Source organism: Apodemus sylvaticus, chromosome 13 (genome assembly GCF_947179515.1).
Source record: "Apodemus sylvaticus chromosome 13, mApoSyl1.1, whole genome shotgun sequence".
Taxonomy (NCBI): domain Eukaryota; kingdom Metazoa; phylum Chordata; class Mammalia; order Rodentia; family Muridae; genus Apodemus; species Apodemus sylvaticus.
Window position 1 is genome coordinate 40,576,919 of NC_067484.1, and position 23,104 is coordinate 40,600,022.

At 42.3% G+C, this 23,104-nt stretch overlaps 1 protein-coding gene across 1 annotated transcript in view; it reads right to left on the reverse strand.

The window, feature by feature from the left end:
- Megf10 (multiple EGF like domains 10) overlaps positions 1–23,104 on the reverse strand; it is a 165,779-nt gene that overhangs the window by 73,711 nt on the left and 68,964 nt on the right. Inside the window, exon 5 of the mRNA XM_052155826.1 lies at positions 10,005–10,097. Coding sequence (XP_052011786.1) covers positions 10,005–10,097 — 93 coding nt within the window. The remainder of the gene's footprint in view (positions 1–10,004; positions 10,098–23,104) is intronic.

Here is a 23,104-nt window from a genome sequence, read left to right on the forward strand (position 1 = left end):
TCTGCTACAAATGTGTAGCGAGTCTAGTCCAGGCCCTTTGGTTGGTGGTTCAAGGGTTTTTTTTTTTTTGAATATTTAAACAAGAATTATTTCACACAGTCACAGACAAGATATTGATTTTGATCAGGAAATCAACTGTGTTGTAAAATAATATATAAAACGTTATTTCACTCAGCTTACAATCTAAGTGTGAATACATGTGCATCTACCTGAATCAGCAGATGCCTAGACAATAGGAGGAAGAAACAGGCCATCCCGCATATGTCATCTCTTCTCTCAAAGCTGGGCAGGCAGCAATCACATTACTGTGGTCAGAAAATGCTTCTTATATATTTAAATGAAGGAAATTACAGAGATGGGTGAACTAATACTGCTTTGCTCCCTATCCGAATAAAAAAAAAATTGGACTAATTCCCTGCTATTTATTTGATAAAGGAGTGTCTAAAAAGGTTAATGAAATCCTATTCATTGTTGTGTGCTTTGGAATAATTTGTAGGCTGAATTTCTTTGCCTAATTTCTTGCTATTTATACTCCATTTGGGCACACATTAACAGCTAAATTCTATCACCTTACAGAATCTTCCCCATGAGGAAGAATATGCAAAAATTTCAGAGGGCAAACTAGTAGACATTTTCTCTTCACATAAAGGCTGACTGAACCAGTTTTCTCAAAGACCCATCACTCCAAAGTCACCCCTCCACATCTGGAATCCATGGTGCTTATGTAAGTCAAGGTGTAACTGTCTCTCTCTGGAGAAGGAAGCACTCCCTGGTCCATACATCTGGCCCATACATCTCCCCGGTCCATCTGGTCCATATATCTCCCTGGTCCATACATCTTGTCCATACATCTCCTTGGTCCATCTGGTCCATACATCTCCCTGGTCCATCTGGTCCATACATCTCCCTGGTCCATCTGGTCCATACATCTCCCTGGTCCATCTGGTCTATACATCTCCCTGATCCATCTGGTCCATACATCTCCCTGGTCCATACATCTTGTCCATACATCTCCCTAGTCCATCTGGTCCATACATCTCCCTGGTCCATCTGGTCCGTACATCTACCTGGTCCATCTGGTCTATACATCTCCCTGGTCCATACATCTGGTCCATACATCTCCCTGGTCCATACAACTGGTCCATACATCTCCCTGGTCCATACATCTCCCTGGTCCATCTGGTATATCTTGACTGACCTGCACAAGGTTATTTCAGCTATCAGTTTATAAGAGGAATCCTTTGCTACATCTCTGAGGGTGAGAGAGTCTTTGCTGCATGCAACCACAGTGAATCCTGAAACCTCAGGACCCTGGATCCTCTGTGGCAGCAGAATGAATGACTCTGGGCCATGCTCTGTCTCTGGCAAGCCTTTGGCCATTTCTCTCTTGACTCTTGAAGATGCCTGTCTGTTCACAGCCTTTGGTTCTTCTACTAAGCTGAAAGTACCTTGAAAGACACAGTGCTGCTACTTCTAATATCTCAGCTTTATATCCTTTATTTCTCCTGGCTCATTTATGTCTTCCTTCCCTCCATCTACAAATATTTAATGAACATTATAGCATGCCCAGAATGAAGCTAGACAACAGTGAGTTAAACGGTCAAAAACCGCCTGTAGTTCTGTTTATCTAAACGTGTGTGTGTTTGTGTGTGTGTGTGTGTGTTTTATGGGGCTTACATCCTAGAGAGAAGCACAGACCAAACAACTACAAACAAGTAAACCAAGCAGATGTTTTCAGAGAGCACCAATTTTTTTAAGGTTGAAAAGAGAATGTGACAGTTAATAAGAAACACTCTTTGAATATGGAGGCCAGCCATGAAAGGCTCCGATGAGTTCCCCAGACAGAGGCAACAGCACATGCAAAAGTAGAGAGGAAACCAGTGTGCTCCAGACCTGGGAGGAAAGTGCTGGGCGTTGGGAGACCTTGGAAGGCTTCTATGGATGAGAAGTTGCGGAACAGGACAGATCATGCAGGCTTGGTGGATCACCGAGCTTGTTTGAATTACACTGAGAAGCACGGAGTGTGGGGATGGATGGTAGGAGCCTTCTCTGAAGCACATTTTTATAAGGTCACTGTGGTCTCAAGACAGAGATTTGATTCTTAATAAGCCTGAGGGGGGAAATGGGGAAGTCAGCAAAGACACCGCTGCAGTCACCGGTGAAGAGAGGACAGTGTCTTTGCATGAGGATGAACGGCAGCACAAATAGAGAACAAACGTTAGGTGTGAGAGCTAAGCCAGGAGGTTTGCTGGTAAATGGATATTACACAAAGCTTTTAAACAAATTAATATATTATGTAGAGGTGAATTAAAAAACACAACAGCCCAGCCGTGTCTTCCAGCCGCTGCATATGAACTCAGCTAGTACAAGTAACACAAGCAACTATAGTGGTCTTATTGTGTCCCAAATAGGACAAACCAGATGTGCTTGCATCTATAGAGGACCTTTCCCAGAGGTTGGAAATAGCACAAGACACACAAGACAATAAATTTAAAAAAAAAAAAAAAGACCATGCTAGGGTTTCTGTATTGGGAATGCCCTGGCAAGTCATACGGACAGGAGAGTCCTGCTAAGGAAGGGCATGACCTATAGAACAAGGGGAGCCGTCTGAAGGGGCTATTCTGTCTGTTGATGGTCCTCAGCCTAAGTGTGTGTAAGAGTGACGTCTGTCATGAAAGCATTGCCCTCATCGCATCCCTGACTTGCCATTATGATGCAACTGCACAGTGTTGAAGACTATGCATGTTGTCATTGGCTAATGACAGATAGATAGGCAACCTTATTCTTAGCTTAAACACTAAAGTAACACCCAGAACACAAAGGAAGGATCAGGCCCAGGATTGGGAGAGTTTGGAGGGGGATTCTCAGTCCAGTTAGAGGCTCCTTTAAAAAGACAGAAATTAGCAGTTTCTGTGTGTGGCTCAGATGGTCTATCCGCAGGCTGCCTTCAGGTGGATCTGGTGGACCGGTCTTCTCTTCTCACCTCTCTTTAGCATCCCCCCCCCCACGCTGACCCCCACCCAATGATCTCATACTTTCGCTGCTCCATCAAACTGATTGCCAAAGTGATTCTGACAGGGCTGACGGGCACATTAACTGCTGGCTAGGGGGACTGGGCTCCCGGGGTCTTCTCTCCTCAGACAACATCGATCCCACTATTGTGTCTGGGTAATGGATCTATACCACAGACTTTGCTAGAAAGTGTGTCAGCTTTGTGTGCCTTACAACGCCTGGCTTGTAATATCTTTCAGACAAATGCCTCCATTCCAATACCCTGCGGGTAGCTTCCTACCACTCCCTGCTGCACAGCACGCCTGCCTAATTCAAAAGGCCCTAACTGTTCCTTGCATTGCACCTGGAAATGCTGGAGTCAGCCTTGCCTCCGAGGAGGCAAGATTTTCACTATTTACAAACACCAGAAATGCCATTAGTGGCTAAATGAAAATCCCTTATGGGTTTTTCTGAACCCAAATTAATTTTCAGTTTTGTCTCTGTTTGGTTTTAATCTAAAATATAAGGAGCTTGAGGGATAATCTTTGGTATCTATTTGCTGGCTATTGGCTCATTTAGGATTTTCAGTTGTACCTAGTGATCAAAGGAGAAATAAACTTCTTAATGGTTATTTTAAAATTATAAGGAAGATTTTGTAGGTTCAGGAAACAAATGTGTGGCCACCTCTCATAGTAAAGGTGAAGGATTTACAACATAAAGAAAGCCTTCAGGAACTGCATAAGCGTACTCACTGAGGGCTTGCAGAGAGCTGGGTGATTAAGAGCAGGATTATTGGCAAGGTCTTAAGTTCAGTTCTCAGTACCCAAGTGATAGTTGGTTCACAGCTACCTGTAACTCCAGCTACAGAGGAGCCAGTGCCCTCTTCTGGACTTCTACTGGCACATGTAGTCACAGGTGTATGTACACACACACACACACACACACACACCAAAATAAAGTAAAATTTCTTAAAAGTCATTAAAGTAAATCATGGAATCATCTGCATAGAAAGGATCACAGATATCATGTGGCCTATCATTCTCAATATTACACATATGGAAAACTCACATTGGTGCCATTAAAGTTTCATCAGTTCAGCCTTGGAGTGATGGCAAACACCATTAATCCCCATACATCGGTGGCAGAGGCAGGAGTAACTCAGTAAATTCAAGGCCAACCTGCTTTACCCAAGTTCCACATCAAACATGCTGCATAGTGAGACCCTGTCTCAAAAATGAAGTTCATCCACTATCATATCTTGCAGAGAGACTTTTCCCCCATCATATTTGTCTGGAGGCTCCATCCTGCCTCTTGCTCTTAATCCTCTGTCTTATTAATCTGTTGACTTTTACTAACGTCTTCAGCTTCAAAAACTGCATGCTACTGTGGTTAAATGTACTGCCTCTGAATGAGATTCAAACCTACATCCACCATTACCAGATACATAAACTCAGGCAAGTCCATTTTTCTACACATACATACAATGCATGAGCAAACACACACACACACATACACACACACACACACACACACACACACACACACACACCAGGACCTGTACTTTTAACCACAGCATAGAATATGGTCAGCATTAAGTGAGTTCATTCCTATGCTTTCACAATGATGCTTGGTGAACCCCAAATGCTCAACAAAGACAAATTAGGCTACCATTAGCATCATCAGTGTGATCTCCACAGTGTCATCTCTCCTATCTCTCCAGCCTGTTTTAAAGAAGAGACAAGAACAGGAGAGCAAGATCATAGAAAGCAAACTCTTCAGGCCCTCCTTAGAAGGACCACCCCGATGCCCAGAAACCTATGTGCACCTGCTTCGGCCAGGTTCTCCTTCCTGTTCTCCTCGGAACAGGAGGTATGCACATCATTAATGTCCCATTAGAGTTGGGACATTATCATCATCACTCATAGTGAGTCCTCAAATTGAACCCATGAATGGCCAGTCTCATAATTTCAGCCACCTGCCAAGGACAGTGGAGATCATCATATTAGTTGCACCTGAATCCTCCCCCCCAGACGTTATCACCCGGTGGGAGGGGCAGAGGAACAGAGGACTGATGCTTAGACAGATGGGGAAAGGGAAAGGAGCAGCGGGAAGGTGGAGGCAGGTAAAATGGGTTAGTGTCGTTCAGTCAGCTAGGCAGAGGTGCACATTTGGATGCCAATAAAAGAGAAATATGTGTGGGCTTTTTCAAAAAACAATTTGAATCAAGTTTTAAAAGAAGCAATATGTCAGAGTCATATTCATTACTATTTTATTTTAGATACACAGGGCTAGTATTTAGGGGACACCCAGCAGAGCTGTAACTAACTTTGGAAAGGTATAGAATAAGTAACAATGGATACAACCCTCCTTATTTGGAGAGGGCAGTGGGAACATTCTCATTTGTGAAATGGGCTCGATCCAATCAGGAGAGAAGACAGAATCATTTTGTGCTGGAGAGGAATTCAAGGGGCCACCAATGCATTGCCTCTCCATTTAAAGTGTATCTCTCGGTGCCTACTACACACCACAAACTCACATACACTCTCACACACACACACACACACACACACACTGCATGTGTGAGTCTTTTAACCACTTTTCCTTTGTCCTCTTTGTTTTCTTTTTTTATTCGATATATTTTTTATTTACATTTCAAATAATTTCCCCTTTTCTGGCTCCCCACTCCCCAAAAGTTCCATAGACCCTCTTCCCTCCCCCTGTTCCCCTATCTACCCATCCCCACTTCCCTGTTCTGGAATTCCCCTATACTGCTGCACTGAGTCTTTCCAGAACCAGGGGCCACTCCTCCATTCTTCTTGGACATCATTTAATATGCGGATTATGTCTTGGGTATTCAAAGTTTCTAGGCTAATATCCACTTATCAGTGAGTGCATACCATGATTAATCTTTTGAGACTGGGTTACCTCACTTAGTATGATGTTCTCCAGCTCCATCCATTTGTCTAAGAATTTCATGAATTCATTGTTTCTAATGACTGAATAGTACTCCATTATATGTATGTATGTATGTATATATATATATATATATATATATATATATATATATATATATATATATACCCAGAGGATTCCCCAGCATGTAATAAGGATATATGCTAATATATATATATATATATCAGCCTTATTTATAGTAGCCAGAAGCTGGAAAGAACCCAGATGTCCCTCAACAAAGGAATGGATCCTTTGTCCTCTTGCTGAACAGTAAACATTCTCAGTAGAGGGCACTGGAGAGACACTGCAGAAAGGATGAGGGTTTGGCTCTTGTCCCAGGGTGTTAGCTCAGCTGACCCAACTCTGGGGCTTCTTTGGCACCTGCAGCTCCTTTGGAGTCAACAGGGCTTCCACGGCAGTAAGCTCTTGTAGCACTGACTTCCCGGCCTCCAGAGCCTGCAGAACACTGAGTAACAACAGCCAGCAGCAGACGTCTTCCTCCCTCGTGTAAGGGAATGGTGGAAAGACACTGTTCAATGCGCATGCTTCTTGAGTAAACCGTAGGGCAGATTTCTGGAAAGTTCTGTCAGAACAGTGCCGCCATCATTTTCTGTCTGATGCTCTGTGAGCTATGGCTGAGCTGATCCTACAAGGTCTAGAACTCACGGCCCTGGGACTTCTTTTTTTGGACTTTTTTGTTCTCAGTCTGAGGGGTAGTAGTTGTCATGCACTTTTTCTATATTTTTACATCTCAGCTTGCCTGTACCCAATCCTCACCATCCCTGTCACCTGTTATTCTCATCAATTATCTTATGATTTTTATTAAATGTTCCCTTGCTCTATGACCCTGATGTAATGAGCATCCCCAGTACCCAGATTAAGGAAAGAAGAATGTGAGATAGATCTCGAGTGTTTTATTGTACCAGAAAAGTAAGCAGATGCTCAAAAATCAAAGGGAAGGGCTATATCTAAGAGTTAAATCTGGCTACAGTATCAGCACCAAAATAAAGAAACAATGTAAGCTCTCCCTCAAGAATCAGTGTTGCCCTTAACCTGTGGGAGAGGCTAGGGTTAGGGACCTGCTTCCAAGGCAATGCAGGGGACAAAATAAATGACTTTGTGGAGAAACCAAGAACTCAGGTGACTGACGGCATCCTGAGTGTTGTGCTGTGACTTCCTGGTGGTGTGAGAGGAAGATACTGACAATACAGAAACTGAGCACAAGGTACCCTTTTCAACTCTGCTGTCCTCCTCCCCGCAAACAAGGAAGCAAGAAGAACTCCGCAGACAGAGGAGTATGGGGAGATATGATGGCAATGTACAGTGTGGTCCAAGGGAATCCAGTCCAGAAAAGGAACAAAACTGTCACTGTCACACGCCACTGTCTTTGTTATTTTTCTTAAGACTCATGGGAGACCAGCAAGGAGACATCTGGGATTTGCTTAATACCACTGTGCTAATGTCAGTTTGCTCATTCCTGCCAAACCCATCGGGTATTTAAGAGGTTGGCCCTAGAGGATTCTGAGACAGCACATGTGAGAAGTCTCTGGAACGTCTTTGCAACTTTCCTTTAAATCTCAAACTGTTCCAGAAACAACGACTCACCAAAAACATTTACGATGGTCTCTGCCCTCTGGTTGCACCTTAACTGGTACAAAAAGTCATCCTACTCCTCCAAGCAATCATGGTATGTGGCTCCAACACAGCATCACACTTAAACATAGCAATCGCCAGAGTTAAGAGGAATGGAAACTTTGGAATTTTTTTTAACTCTGGGACACTCACACATCCATTCTGTTTCCAGAACTATCTGTCCAGGACTAGACAAATATCCTGAGATGAAACCCAGGTTGGAGATTTGGCCTTGTTTGCAGTTCAGGTGGAGCACCATTTTATCCTATGCTTTTAAATGCACTTATTTTAAAGATTAATTTTTAAGTATGGGTGTAGGCATGTGCACATGTCAGGGTTTGTGCACTTGAGTGCAGGTGTCCGTGGGGGCCACTCGAGGGCGTCAGATCCCCTGGAGCTGTCCTCACAGGCAGCTGTGAGATGGGAACAACACTCCTGCCCTCTGCCAGAGCAGTGCATGCTCCTCAATGCTCGGACCCTCCTTGTGGTGTAGGTTTAAACAGTGTCAGGAATGCTATTCTTGCAGCATCTTTAAAGATTTCAGGTATCTGTTTGTGTTTATTTATATTTCTATTTGTTACAAAACCCAAACATGAATCATAGAGAGCAAGATGAAAGTTGCTTAATATCATCTTCTGTTGTTGTTAGAATGTGTATTCTCAGAATTTTGGAGTAGTCACTGAAGTAAAAAAAAAAAAAAAAAAAAAAAAAAAACCTCTAACACAGAGGGCAGCTGTTTACTTTCTCAAGAGCCCAAATCAGCTCTAAAGAGTCTCATGCCCGTGTAGGTTTTTGTTTTGTGCCCTTAGCTTGAGGTAGATTTCAATTTTTAGGAGACAAAGCATGAATACAGCTGAAATCATTCCTCAGACTCTTGTCCTGAAATGAGCAAAAAAGCTATTTTTGAATAAAGAATACCACCATTTTCCTGTTTCCCACTTTACAATAATATTTTTCTTCAAAACGTCTAGGTATGAGTGGTTTTAAAGTTGGAAAAGTTAATGAAAGCAGTGTCATATTTGAGGTCAGGCAGGCAAGAAAATGGACAAAAGCCAAATCCCACATCCCAAACATTCTGCCTTAATAGCCTGCAAGCAGAATGCTCACCCAACTCCATGCTTTCTAACACAAGTGAAACAAAACTCTGAAACACAGTTATCTATGGAATAGAGGTGCCAATCAAGAGCAGACTCACAAATATTCGCATATAGCCTTCACATTCACACACACACACATATACTCACATACATCCACACATTGATACACACTCATACCCATTCACACACCCACCCACACACACACACACACACACACACACACACACCAGTCCCTATCAAAGTTACAACAAAGAGGCTCTTCATACTGACTGTTCTGTGCTCAGGAAGCACAAAGGCTTCCCCTTGAGATGTGGCTTTGGGGTCAGCCAAGAGAGCCTAAGTCTAAAAGCCTTCTGAGCAAAATCAAAAAGAATCTCCCCAATTCCAAAGAAAGTGAGCGAAAGTTTCAGAAGCCAGCTTAGCTTGGAAAGTTAAAATTCTTTCAGACAAGTCTCAAAAATGTAGCTGGAGGCAATGAAGAGCCTTTGGTTGTCAGAGGAGCTGGCTCAATTTTGTAAAACAATTATTTCTCTTGTATAGTTTAAGGATTTATTCATTGCAATACAGTATCCAATCTCCATTTCCTCTCAAAGAAGGCACAACTATGCACACTGCAACAAGTTATCAGAACACTGAAATTTTAGCTGCACAATTTATGAAAGTAACTGTATTCTATGACATTCCATCAACCCAACTTTATGATCCCAAAGATGGAGGCCTTGAGGGCAACCTTCTTAGAATCTAGATATCATTGTTTTAATTGTAACTCTGACATAGAGAAGACAGTCATATGGTATGCTGTAGTTTCATTAAACAAGCATCAAAATGCTCACGATTTTTTTTAATGCAGATCTATCTTCCCAAAGTCATCTGAGCATGGACTCATCTCAGAATTCAGAGACAAATGGGCATGTTAGCATCATACCGTTTTTATTTCTGAATTAAATTCAACATGAAGCTCATTTTAATCACCAAGAAAGTAACTTTCCTAAATTAAGTTATAAACAGAAGTTAGACCACCATAGCTATGTGACCACAGTGGCCTTCCTTCAGGTAGGAAACTAAAGTGCAGCTCTGACTTAAATCCTGACAGAGCTGTGAACAGCAGGTTTCCTGCTTCTCCTGCCTAGGATCATTCCTTTCTACTCACTGAACAGTGATGCTCTCTGGGATACATTCGCAGTTCAGGAGAAACCATATGAATGAGTTAGATTTGCAACCCACACCACCCTCTGCTTAGGATGAGGACAGAAATGTTGGCTCAGAGTCACCCACAGGAAACAGGCCCATGCAACAACACCCAGAGACAGACAACGGCAGGTGGGAACTTACCACTGCTACAGTTGGTCCCACCCCAGCCAGGCTCACACTGACAGGTGTTGGGAGCGATGCAGCGACCATGGACACATTTATCAGCGCAGTGAGCTGTCAGAGGGAAAAAAATCAATCAAACCAAGAACATTGGCACAAGAAAAACAACAACACAGCTGTTACGCACCCTAGGCTCACATATCACTTAAAAACAACACGCATGCTTCCTGAGTTGTCTTCAATCCTTCCCTCAGTTCCTTTAGAGTCTACCGTAGAAGCAAACAATTCCCCCTTTCATTGTGATATTTCCAAATTCCTCCATTTCTACTGTTTAATTCTACTTCACACTAAATTAGAGATGCAGTGTCAAGGGAAATTGTCTAATCCACACTTTAAAAACTGTTTTGGTGGGTCCCAAATATATCCTCCTCATGCTGGCAAGAGGGTCTGTGGAGAAACAAACCATGAAGCAAGTTATGAGGACTCCAACTGCGGCAGTATGGACCAAGAAGCCATTTCCTGTATATGATATATTCACCAGAAACAATGGTCATCTTCCTTTGTGCATACATTCACACAAAGACATAGCAGAGTGGAAAACACATTGTGCATCACACACACACACACACACACACACACACACACACACACACATTACATGGTCTCTAATATATGGATAGATAGATAGATAGATAGATAGATAGATAGATAGATAGATAGACAGATGTAATTGTGAGAGGTAATTGAAAGATCTTAGATTTATAACATTTTACTTAAGGATGGAGTAGAGTACTTACTATAAAAGTGAAATACATTTACTGACTAACCTCAAAAACTATTAGTGCATAAGTAAGTCTCATTTCCAGTTGTGCATGCTAGTAGCATTTTTGTGGTTGCTTTTAGTATTTATTTATTTATTTGTACTATGTATTTTTCTTCATAAAAATTAGAACCATGGAGATTTTTTAACTGCTTTTCCACACAATACAATGAGAAATGTCATTAACTATTCGTTTATGTACCTTATTCATAATTATTGGTATAATATATATGTAGCATATATTTTAATATATGAATAATTATGAATCTGTAATAGGTGACTACTATGAATACATGAGACTCACTGGATGGTCACTTGGAAAGTCTTGACTGCAGACATGAAGAGTCACGGGAAGAGTTATTTGGGATGAAGCAAAAGCCAGAGGTCAAAACAAACAAGCAAACAAACAAACAAAAAACCCAAAGAGAGCTAAACCTTTTTGTTTGGTGTGGGATCTGGGACAGCCAGGCAGAGAGAGACTTTGGAAAGTCCAAGGGAAGATAAAAAGCCTGTAGACAGAGGACCACAAAAGGACTTATTGCCCCCAGAATAAGTTTTAACATGTTAGTGACTTGGTCATTGGGATATCAGGCCTGTTGAATATGAGATACTAAGCTACCGTACAGTTTCCTGACACCAGAATCTCACAAAAGCGCTTGGTAATCTTGTAATATTTGATTTATAATGTTTATACCTTTAGTTGTAACTAAAAGCAAAAATGACCTGTAACTTATGATATACCAGCCCCCCCCCATATGTCATGTATGCTGTCAAGCTTGAAGTATCCTGACCCTTGGATCAGCGCCCGTCTGTCTCTCTGTGCATGTGTGACCTTGCAAATGGCATTCCTTTGTAAGGCTGCACAACTCTCTCCTGTTATTTGTTTAAATTTAGATAAGGACACTCTTGAAGCCAACAGCTTGCTGTACTCAAGCACACAAGATCCAGTTAAAATGCACTGGAAGGTGGGGTGACAGCACAGAGCGAGCTCTATACTGCAAACACTGTGACAAAGGGTAGCGTGTCCAGAGGCCTCCCACATTCTCCACATGCCTCCACGAGGAGACTTGGTCTTACTTGCCTCCTGCACTGATAGCATTTAGGTTTGAATCACCTGGCTACTTAGCAATTTATCCTTCCTCAAGGTACTAAAGGTATTTAAAATTATGTTCTTATGTCTTGAGACATTTTAGAAAAGTGAAACAGGGCTCCTTTGTTATAAAGGGAGAAAATGATCTTGTGGTGGCAATTTTAAAATCTGGATTATATTAAGACATTTCTTGAGCTAACATTTCACCAAAGTCTGAAATAAAATGTGGGTGGGTTATTGACAAAACAAAACAAAAAACAAAATTCATCTGAAAACTAATTAGGAGTGTGTAGGTGTGGGTGGAACTTAATTAAAACTCAGTCTAATGGAATCATTGTTGAGTTTTGCATCCTGAAAGAAGAGTCCATGGATGGGAACAGTGGAAGGCTCTCTCTTCCATGTATGGAAACATCTCACGCAACATCTGACTCTACCATCTCCGACTCTCCAGAATCAACAATATCCCTGCACAAGTATCTGCAAATGGTTAGGGACAAAGGGAAGCAGGGGCTGCTACACGATGTTCTGTGACCTAGGATGACATAGCCTACAGAGGCACTAAGTATGAACAGTTTGTTACTCAGTGACAGCAACTCACTCTGCTCAGCTGACTTAGATCCTAACCTGTCCACAGTTTTCCCAGACATGCCACCCACTCAGGTGCTAAGTAAAAAGGACCAACCCCTTATGCTAAACCAAGTAGGTTAAAGATGTGAATTAGCCATGTCTATCCTTCCAAAGGGAACCAGGCAAGAAGAAAGGAGAAGGCATTCAGCTTAGCACATGTTCAACAACTTGGGTCCCAAGTATAGGCAGAATCATCAGAAAGTCTAACCCACAAGAATAGGGAGCTTTTCTTTTTTTTTAAGTTATTATTCCTTGTCCATGTCCTTTATTGTTATTTTTAAAGAGCAGTTAAAAACTAAGATAGCATGGAGCTGGTGGATGGTTCAGTCAGTAAAGTGTTTGTAAGCATGAAGACCTGAGTTCAATCTACAGAATCCAAGATGAAGAGGAAGATGGGGGAAGAGGAGGAAGAGGAGGAGGAGGAGGAGGAGGAAGAGGAGCAGAAGAAGGAGGAGGAAAAAGAAGAGGAGGAAGAGGAAGAAGAAAAGAAGCAGGCAGAGGAGCAGGAAGAGGAACAGGAGGAGGAGGAAGAGGAGGAGATGGAACAGAAAGAGGATCAAGAAAGGAATAGGAATAGGAGGAAGAGAAAGAAGAACAGGAGGAGGAAGAGGAAGAGGAGCAGGAGGAGAAACAGGAGGAGGAGAAAGAGGAGGCATAGTGGCACCCAGTTGTAATCCTGACAATGAGGAGAGAAAGAAAGGCAAATCCCTGCGCTTGCCAGCCAGCCAGTCTAGCTGAGTCAGTGAGTGGGCTCCAGGCTATTAAAGACCCAGTCTCATACAAAGTGGATGACTCCTGAGGAATGACATCTAAAGTTGTTCTGTGGTCTCTGCATTCACATGTATACACACAAACACACAGACACACAGACACACACACACACACACACATACAGAGAGAGAGAGAGAGAGAGAGAGAGAGAGAGACTAGCACAAAATTTCTGATATGATTTTTTTCTCATCCCTTTAAACAGAAATCATTAAATACATGCTCTATGTTTTTAGTAGCTTGTCTCTGAGGCCAGATAGAAGCTGAACCTTTACCCACAGTCCGTGTCCAGCTGGGACTACATGAGGCTGCACAGCCAAGGCACATTTTCCCTTGTACAGATGAGACAAACAGGCCAAGTCTTTGATGTGAGAGCTACGGACAGCCTGTCTGTGGGTGGACAGGTGAAGACTGACATGGTGACCCTGGAATCTTCTAATTAGGCTCCTGTTTCAACCTCAGTTCCTAAATCCATTTAAATCCCATCACTAATGCCCTGGGCCTCATTCCTTTCACTTGTAAATGCCGAGGCACTTTAGCCACCTCCAAGGGTTTCTCTTCTGCTACATAGTTTCCTTTGGATTGACTCTTAGGGATGGAGAAAGGGCAAACACAAGAAGAGTCAGCAGATTAGAGATCCCTGCACAGCCAGAATATGTCTGTACAGATGATGCATCCCTGCCCTGAAGGCAATGAGACAATCATCTCTGCTTTTGGTCAAAGTATCTCTTGAAAATAACTACCCAGGAATTTGCCATCTTTGTTTCCCTTTCCTTTATATAAAGAGAGTCAGAAGAACAGGATAACATGCAACGTTTAGAATCATGGAAATAGACCAGGAACTCTTGGTCTGTAGAACAAGGAGCAACAGGAGATGCTGAGAGGGTATTGAATGATTCTACTCATGAAATGTCCAGATAAGGTACTCCACACAAAAGATATATTAATCGATTAAGTAAATGTGGGATAATACAGGTTTTATGAGATGAAGAAAATATTTAAAATTTGGTCCTGGGATGATGCACAGCTCTGAAAATACGGAAACTAGACCTAGCGTCATAATTGAACTATGAATTATGTAGTATGTGAACTATCTCTCTAAAAGCTATCATAGAAAGTACTGTAGGAGGTAGAGGAAGATGCTAACTAATCACAACTAGGGTGAGAGGGAGGAAGATTTCATGACAGCGAGGATATGGAAGGGAAGGGAATGAAGTAGACACTTTTAGGGCAGTTACATGTAAAAGTGGACAACTTTAGAACAGTTGCATGCTAAAGTGGGCACTTTTATAACAGTTACATGCAGAAGAGGACACTGTTAGAACAGTTACAGGCTAAAGTGAACACTTTTAAAACAGTTACATGCTAACATAGACACCTTTAGAACAGTTACAGGCTAAAGTGGACACTTTCAGGACAATTAAATGCCAAAGTGGACTGAAGTAGTGCCTTGCAGTCTGCCCTCCAAGGACCCTACCCCACAGCTACATAACTTATTTCTGGAGTTAAGAAACACTAACCATAGCCACCAGAAGGCTTTAAGCATAGTGGCCCTAGAAGGATAGCCGTCATGGAGAAGGTCAGTACACACTAGGTGTCTTGAACTCTGGATGTAGTAAACATTATGGAAAATTTTCAATACACAAAATTCCTTTCTGTCCATTCTTACAGTGTCTTCCTCTCTCTTAAGGACAGATACAGAGTTATTGCTAGCAGTGCCTTTGGTAGACATTGCTAATTATTATTCACTCCTGTTTTATTAACAGAATCTCCATCACACTAGGGTCACTAGAGTGACCAGCAATTTCTTGGTTTTCGACCATATATCTTGGTTTTCTTTCCAAATTGATGTGGTATCCATGTAGACAAAAAGTCAAACAGACTCCGTGGTCACTCCAGCTCCCCCTCCTTCCTGAGAGCCTAAGTAACAAACAGCTGGATTTTCAGAACGTAGTTGACAACCAGAGAGGAAAAAAAGCAAGTGGATCACGGAGCTCTTCGCTCTGAGTTATTCCCATGGATGAGTTAACACTGTCAGGCATCTGAAAGACACTTCCAAACCCTAGTTGCTCGAGTTTCTGCTTTATATCTGTGTTTTCTTCTCAATCTGATTCCAAACTAGTGAATTGGCTCTTTGGAAGATCTTCCAGGTGTGTGTTGCAAAGCATCTGTTAGCAGGATGAATTGAAGGCCCATTTCTGCTAGAAAGATACACAAGAGCACAGTTTCTACTAGACGTTGAAGTAAATGGATCACCCAAGTCTATGATCGAATGGTATGAGGAAAATTAAAAACCACTGTCACAAGGCACACACTCTATCTGCCGTCTCTCTGAAGTATAACTTTAACTTAGAATTAAGAATGGTTAAATAGTATGGGTGCTGTCAGCCCTAAATCAAGCAAAACAGAAAAACTGTTATAGTTATAAATCAAAAGAAAGATAGACTGGTAGATAGTATTCAACAGAAAACAAAAACAAAAACAACTGAGAACAGAGGAAGGAAGGAACACAGAATGCAAACCTAATAACAAGAGTATTTAATTCCATTGTGTGAAATGCTCTAAACATCTCACATAAACTGAGACTTTAAAAAAAGCAAGAAACAATACAATATATTATATTATAATAATATAATAACAAAATGCATTAAACATTAAAATACATGCTGTCTTGGTTGTGTTTCTATCTCTGTGATAAAACACCACGCCCAAAGGAAGCTTGTGGGGGGGGGAGGAGAACACTTTATTTCAGCTTACGACTCTCTGGTCACACCCCATCTTTGAGAGAAGTCAACAGAAACCTAGAAGCAGGAGTTGAAGCAGATGCCACAGAGGAATGCCCCTTATTGCTCTCCGTGGCTTGCTCAGCTTACTTTCTTGAACAACTCAGGACCACTTGCCCACTGACGGCAACATCACCGTGGGCTTGGCTCTGTCGCATCAACCACGGGTCAAGAGGATGCCCTACAGATTCGCCTATCAGCAATTTCATGGAGGCATTTTCTTGATTAAGACTTTTCTTCCCAGATAACTCTATCATGTGTTAAGTTGGCCAAACACCAATGAGGATACTAACAGTGATTTAAAAAGTAAATAAATAAAAATCTGCTACAATTATACAAAGATAATTGTAGAGAAAAGACTATTTTCAGAGGCAATGAAGGTCATAATGATAATGTGTTTATCAAAATAAGACAGAACGTTCTCAAAATGGTGATGGACATTTGGGGTGTTGACAGTTTTGAGTTGTTACAAACAAAGCAGATTTGAACACCTGTGTCCGAATGTCAAACAATTCTTTCATTTCAATATAGATACTGCCTAAGGAAAGGAAAAGCCACAGGAACACTGTGCACAACATTTCCAAGCATCATTTTAAAAATAATAGTAAGATGGAACATATCTTCATATCCATAAATAGGGGAAAGGGCAAATAAATTATGAACGATGTATATAAAAATAATACTCAGCAATAAATAGACATGAGCTAATGATGCACCCAACAAGATGGATGGATCTCAGATTCAGAATGCTTGATGGAAGAAATGGGACATCAGAATGAACATAGTGCTCTGCAAACACAGCCTAACCTACAGGCACAGTGACAGAGTGATGCTTGCCAGAGGAAAGAAAAGACAGAACAGAGGGAGTTCACGAGTAGGCTCACTATTGTGAATGGACTGAGGGTTTCCTGGCTTTGTACCAATTATGTCAATTCTTACTGATATGTAGACTTAAACATGTGCAGTTTGTTTTATGTAAACTTAGCTGTTCAAAAACGTACAACTCAAAGAGAACTTTCCAGTGGGGATCCATGAACTTTATATACCAAGGGGTTGGGAAGGAATAAAACATCTGGACTGCCTTTAAAATTTGTACACACTCTGTGAGATTCTTTTTAATTTTTCTTCTTCTGTGATGGCAGGGATCGAACCTGGCAAGCACTCTGATGCTGAGCTGCCTGCCCAGCCCCGAGATTTCAGTAAGGTTCATGGGCTCTGCAAATGCTTAAGAAGGCATTGGTTTTGAGCCCTCTCAAAAAATGTATCTGGAGAAGTGTCACAATGTGATGCTCTCCAAAGCTTTTCCTCAATGAAGCAAATAACTTAAAGTGGAAAAACAAAGCCAAAATCTCGCGTTGAAACAGTTGCAACGAAGCCCATATAAGGATGAAAAGGGCCATCTCTGGAGCACAGACTCCTACTCATCACTTGGAAGTGGGGTTTTCATTTAATTCTGAACTTACACGGGCACCATGGATTTTGGCCACAACTCTCATGTTGGTCCATTTAGGCTGATAATAAAAGACTCCAGTAATGTGAGCCTAATGAGCCACTGTTTCAGAAAGGCAACAGACGCCGGAATAAACTCTAGTTTGCTAAGTCAAAATTCCTAACAACTCGGCCTCCAGCATGTCGGATGACACAACCCCACGCTGATGCACTCTAAGCAGGATTTAAATTTTCCTCACAATTAGAGAAGGGACCAGAAGGAAGCTTCCTGTGCCCCAGGTGGATTAGCCCTGCCAGCTCTGTCTTCTATGTAGATGAGAAACATGTGCTACTGCCACCAGAAATGCACACCAGCCTCTCTTGTTCTTAGAAAGGCATTTCTCCTGGCCTGACCCCTCACTATGGGAACATGGGGACATTTCAGACCTGTTTTCCACCACACGGCATTTGCCCTAGTTCACCTGATTGCAATTCACTCCCAGCCTCTGTATCTGAATCAGATATTCGTAATTGAATTGAGTCCTGGAACGTTAAGAAGGCAGTGAGATATGGCCGGCCTTACACCTCTCCCACTCTCCATCATCACCCTCTTCACCCTCGGTGGTGACCTGAAGACTCTTTCTTTCTGGACTCTGAGACATATGTCTCAAAGTCCCAGATCTCCACTCTCCTTTTACATTTTTACCCACTAGGAACAAATCGAGTCCACATGCCCAAGAGTCAAGAACTAATGCTAACTGCTAGTTGCTTTCCTTGTCTGGAACTTTTGCTTTATAGTGTAGATACCTGAAGGAAAATGTGTAAATTAAGCAATTAATCTATTCAAAAAGGAGAAATCAAGGAAGTTGGAGGAACTTGGCTACTAGAATGTCCCACAAGAACAAAGAGAGAGAGAGAGAGAGAGAGAGAGAGAGAGAGAGAGAGAGAGAGAGAGAGAGAGAGAGAGAGAGAAGAGAGATTCAGATTTTTACATTTTATATGTATACATGCTGACATCTTCTTGGTAAGCAATGGTTGTCTATGATGCACTTCTATCGATAATAATTCAAAAATCGGAAGAAAGATCCAGACAGCACATTCCCACCAGCGAAGCCAGTGCTGTAGGAGGGATATGTCTGCGATACCTGTGGACTCGGCTAAAGCTTTCCCTTCCTTGAGTTGTTTGATGGAGGAGGGAGGTCCATGCTGAATAAGTTTGAGACATGCCGTTTACTGCACACATCCCAGAGGATCTAATTGGCTAACGTGGTCCTTAAGAAAGGGTATTAACCCATCCACCAGGGAAAATGTAACCACTGGTACCACCATGGCATGACCATTGGGACCACCATGGCATGACCATTGGGACGTCCATGGCATGACCATTGGTACCGCCATGGCATGACTGTTGCAGGGGTAACACATTGCCATTGCTTATAACTCATATCTGGTAATGTAAATGTGGAAACAACAACAACAAAAACCCAAACAAACAAACAAGCAAAAAACTATGACCAAGGAGGTCTTAGACTCTAGGGGAGTTTTACTCTGGTTGTTTTGGCTAAATTGACATAACCTAAATCAGCCTGTCAGAAGTCAATTATAGATGGGGAAGGTTTCATGGAAACCTACCACATCTCATTAAACTACTGGTCCCTGATGGGTTCTAGAAGGAGTATCTCTATCCTTAGCTGTATGCCCACTGATGAGCCCACCAGGATCCAGTGGCTAGCACTAAAGCATATCACAAATGGCTCTTGTTAAACAGGATAGGTCACAAAGCTAAAAGACATGAATATGGGAATGGGACTTGAGTGGGGAGGGGCTGAAAGAGGTCAAAGGCAGGTCAAGTGGGGCATTGGTATTCAGAATCACACACACACACACACACACACACACACACACATATATATATATATATATATATATATATATATAAATTGTCAAAGGACACATTTAATAAAAGTTATATGAAAATGGGGGTATTAAAAAGGGTATTGAACCAACAGCATTTCCTAAATTATCTGCAATGAGCTCTACAGGAGAAGCAGTCCATTGTTCACATGAGACACATGTAACTACGCAGACAGCAGCACCCAAGACTCAATTTCTGGAAGCCATCGTTCTACTGAGACAGCTCCATCTCTGATGGTGTCCCTTTCTTTATGCTCACAGTTCCATGCAATTATACCAGATGAACTCAACTGCTGTTTTGAAGCACAAGCATCTACCTGTGTCCTCAGTCAACTGTCCATTAGGATCTTAGCCACTGCTGTAGCCCAGCTGGATGGGAAGACTCATTTCAGGGTCCCTCTGGGACCTAACAGAGAAGTTTCCCTTACTGAGCAAAACTTTCTTGGAACTGATTTCTTTCGAGGCTTTTGTAGATTCGTGTATCTTGAAAACAGACTAAGTCTAGAACTTGAGATAGTCTTAATGCTACAGCTGAAGAAAAAACAAACAAACCAAAAACCAGCCTGTGCAGTGTGTGTGGCTTGGATGGATGACGCCAATGCCTTAGGTTTACCACGGGATTATCTGTAAAAATGCTGGCAGTCACTATGCCAGACTGGGGTGGGGACGGGGAGGGGGAGAAAGACAACTCTGTCACCTGGCCATGTCAGTGTTGTGTGGTTGTTTGCTTAGATCAAGCATGGGTTTTATATCATGTTAAATGACTGTTTCCTAATCTGAGCAAGGGTCCAGTCAAAACTGTCTCTTAGTTCAGAACTTTTTACAATCGTGGCTATCCGTCCGCTGCTGTGAAGCTACATAACTTATCAGACCCGGTGAACATGGTACCTATCCTGTAAAGACTGCAGTGTCAGAAACTCACTTCCCAAAGGTGAGACAAGTTTTTCCTTTAGCCTCCTCCAGACACTAAAGTCAAGCTGCTTTGACAGAGAGAGCAGCCAGCAAGATTTCCATCAGAATGGCATTGAGTCTATCGTGAATTCACAGTGGGATTCTTTAAGGTTAAATTCGTAGTTTCTATTTATAACAATCAAAGTACCAGGGAAGTACTGACAACCAGGAAAACCACAAAGGACCCCTGCATTATTTATTAGATCAGATCATGTCTTCACTCCTAGCAGAACAGTGTCCCCAACTAGATAATCCAAAAGTGGGTTCCAAGGGGCGTGTGGGAAAATTGGAATTTCTGCTGGTGCAGAAATGGACAAAAGGCTTCTCCTGCATTTTCTGGTAGGTGCCTCTGAAACAAGCAGGGCTCCATAGCAACGGAGAACAGGGTCCCTATGGAAACGTGAAAAAATGCAGTGTGTGTGGCGGGAGGGGCGTGATGGGTGCTTACACTGAGGGACATACCATCTCTGTTGTTGTCTCAGGCCAGCCTAAATCCATTGCCTCATGCCCCTGTCTCCTCAAAAGGGTGTGCTTACGAGTCTAAAGACAGCAGAATTTTTGGAAATGCTCGACAAGATCGTAACTAAAATGAAATAAGCCTGTGAGACTCAGACAAGGTCAGAGCCGAGCTCTGGCTGCCTTCAACTTCAAAAGGAGGCCTTCAGTTCTCGCCTCCAGAGGAGGGGAGCGCTTCTCTCCCTAAACACTCTGCCAAATGCTGAGGTTTCATAGCCCAAAACAAGAGGTCTCACCAGCAACTCTCAGTCTAAGAACCCTGGGCTCGAAACTGTTCAACAACCACCACAACAAAAGACCAAGTCACACAAAACCTGGGTAAAAGATGAAATGTGTCATTCACTGTCACCAAGTGGGTGAGAGGTGATCTAGCATCTCAGCCCGCTCTTTCCCCTAGCCTTACACAGTTGGTCACCATACTGAAGCTTGCTGTCCCACTCTCAATACAACCTTCCTTAGGGTGACAATGTGGCAGAGTGCAGATGTTGGGCATATCGTTTCTATCTACTAAACAAAAGTAGTATAGACTGTGTTATCCTGAGTTAACTGGTAACTATTCTGACTTTCCTAGAAGCAGCTAGTTTGTCCTGGAGGCAAGAGCTAGTCTGGTAAATAGATAATAGGACCATCAGTTAAGTGGCAAACCAGAGCTTGTAACAGGTGATTTAAGTAGCATGATTAACTGAGACAACTGATATCTTCATGACACCTCTCCAATAGGTCAACAATCTCTTAGGCCTGATCATTTCAGAGACTGAAACTACAGAGCACACAGGCCACCCACCGTAACCCTGGCTCACCCATGGACAGCCATCCCAGACTCTTTCTAAATACCATCTTCCCGACAGCTGCTTCCAAGAGAGGTACCTATTCTCCCAGAGGGGAGCATTTTTATAAATTCCAGTCTAATATAATTTAATATCCCAGGACAAAGGAAGAGGCTGGGGTGGGTAGGGGGAGAGAATTATGTGTCACATGACAAATAGCCACTTGTGGCTCTCCAAAGCACATCTGTCTCTCAGAAGGAAACAATTCCTGAGGAAGTAAACTGCAGGTGTTTGTAACCCTCGCCCCAGCGTTTCAGTTTAAAGCCCATCACCTATTTTATTTTATTTCATATAAAACCTGGTCTTATTTTTCTATTAAAAGTATGAACTATTTCTTTTCTTCAGCTGTTTCTAAATGTAAAATGTTTTCTTTAGGTTAATAAAGAAAACTGGTTAATCCTAAATAAATACATCTAGAAAGTACTAAACACTTTAAAATACATATTTTTTTTTTTGCTTTCTTTTTAAAAGCACGGTATTTAAACTAGAATTGAGTTCCGTCTTTAGAGTTATTTTCTCATACAAACAATAACAGCAGTTCCAGCTCCCAGTTTGCCTACAGCCAGTTTAGTTTTACGTAAAGTTGGCCAAGTTCAAATCAACTGTGAATATTTATTCACTGCTCCGGTAATCAATTGTCACACTCCCCTCTGCTAAGAACAGGAAATCATATAGAGATCAGTGCGTGGGGGTTCGGGCTTTTTATTTACGGTTCCCAGGTTCTCTTAACAAGTGCCAAAGACAAGGGAGCACATCCATGGGAACTGATGCTCAGAGAGCTGGCCAGCAAGTGAAAAGGCGGAGATCCCAGACCTTTCCCTTCAGAACTCCTTGCAAGCCTGAGAGTCCCTGTCACAGCTCTAACTCAAGTTAACCTCGGGCTTCCATCTAAGGGCGATGGGATAACGGCCTCTAAGTTTCCCCCAGAAGAAAACAGTCTTCAGAAGGGTCTCTTCCTTTGCAGCCCACACCCGGCAGGAGAATACAAGGCATCTGGACCTCAGAGAGTGGGAAGGGAGCCCTGGCCATTTTCTTTGTCTATTCATGATTCTGCAGCAGGTCACTGGACTTACAATGATCTGTGTTCTGTCATCAGCCAAAATGAAGCCAAGGGCATTATCTGAGCGATGTATGTCTGGATATACCACTTTCCTCCCACTGAGGGGCAGTTGTCAATGACCCACTTGTGAGTTTCTCCAAATCCTGTATACCCAAAGCCACAGACAATCTCCAGTTTACTAAAGGTCAGATTCCAAAGAAGTGATTTGAGATCAGTTCTGTGTAGCAACAAGCATATAGTCCTAGAATTATAATGTAGATAACGAGTAGGTCCTTAGTATTGCTCCAAAGTTTCTTTATTCCAAAATGGTCCTGAAAGAGCTATAGTTCTCTGGGGA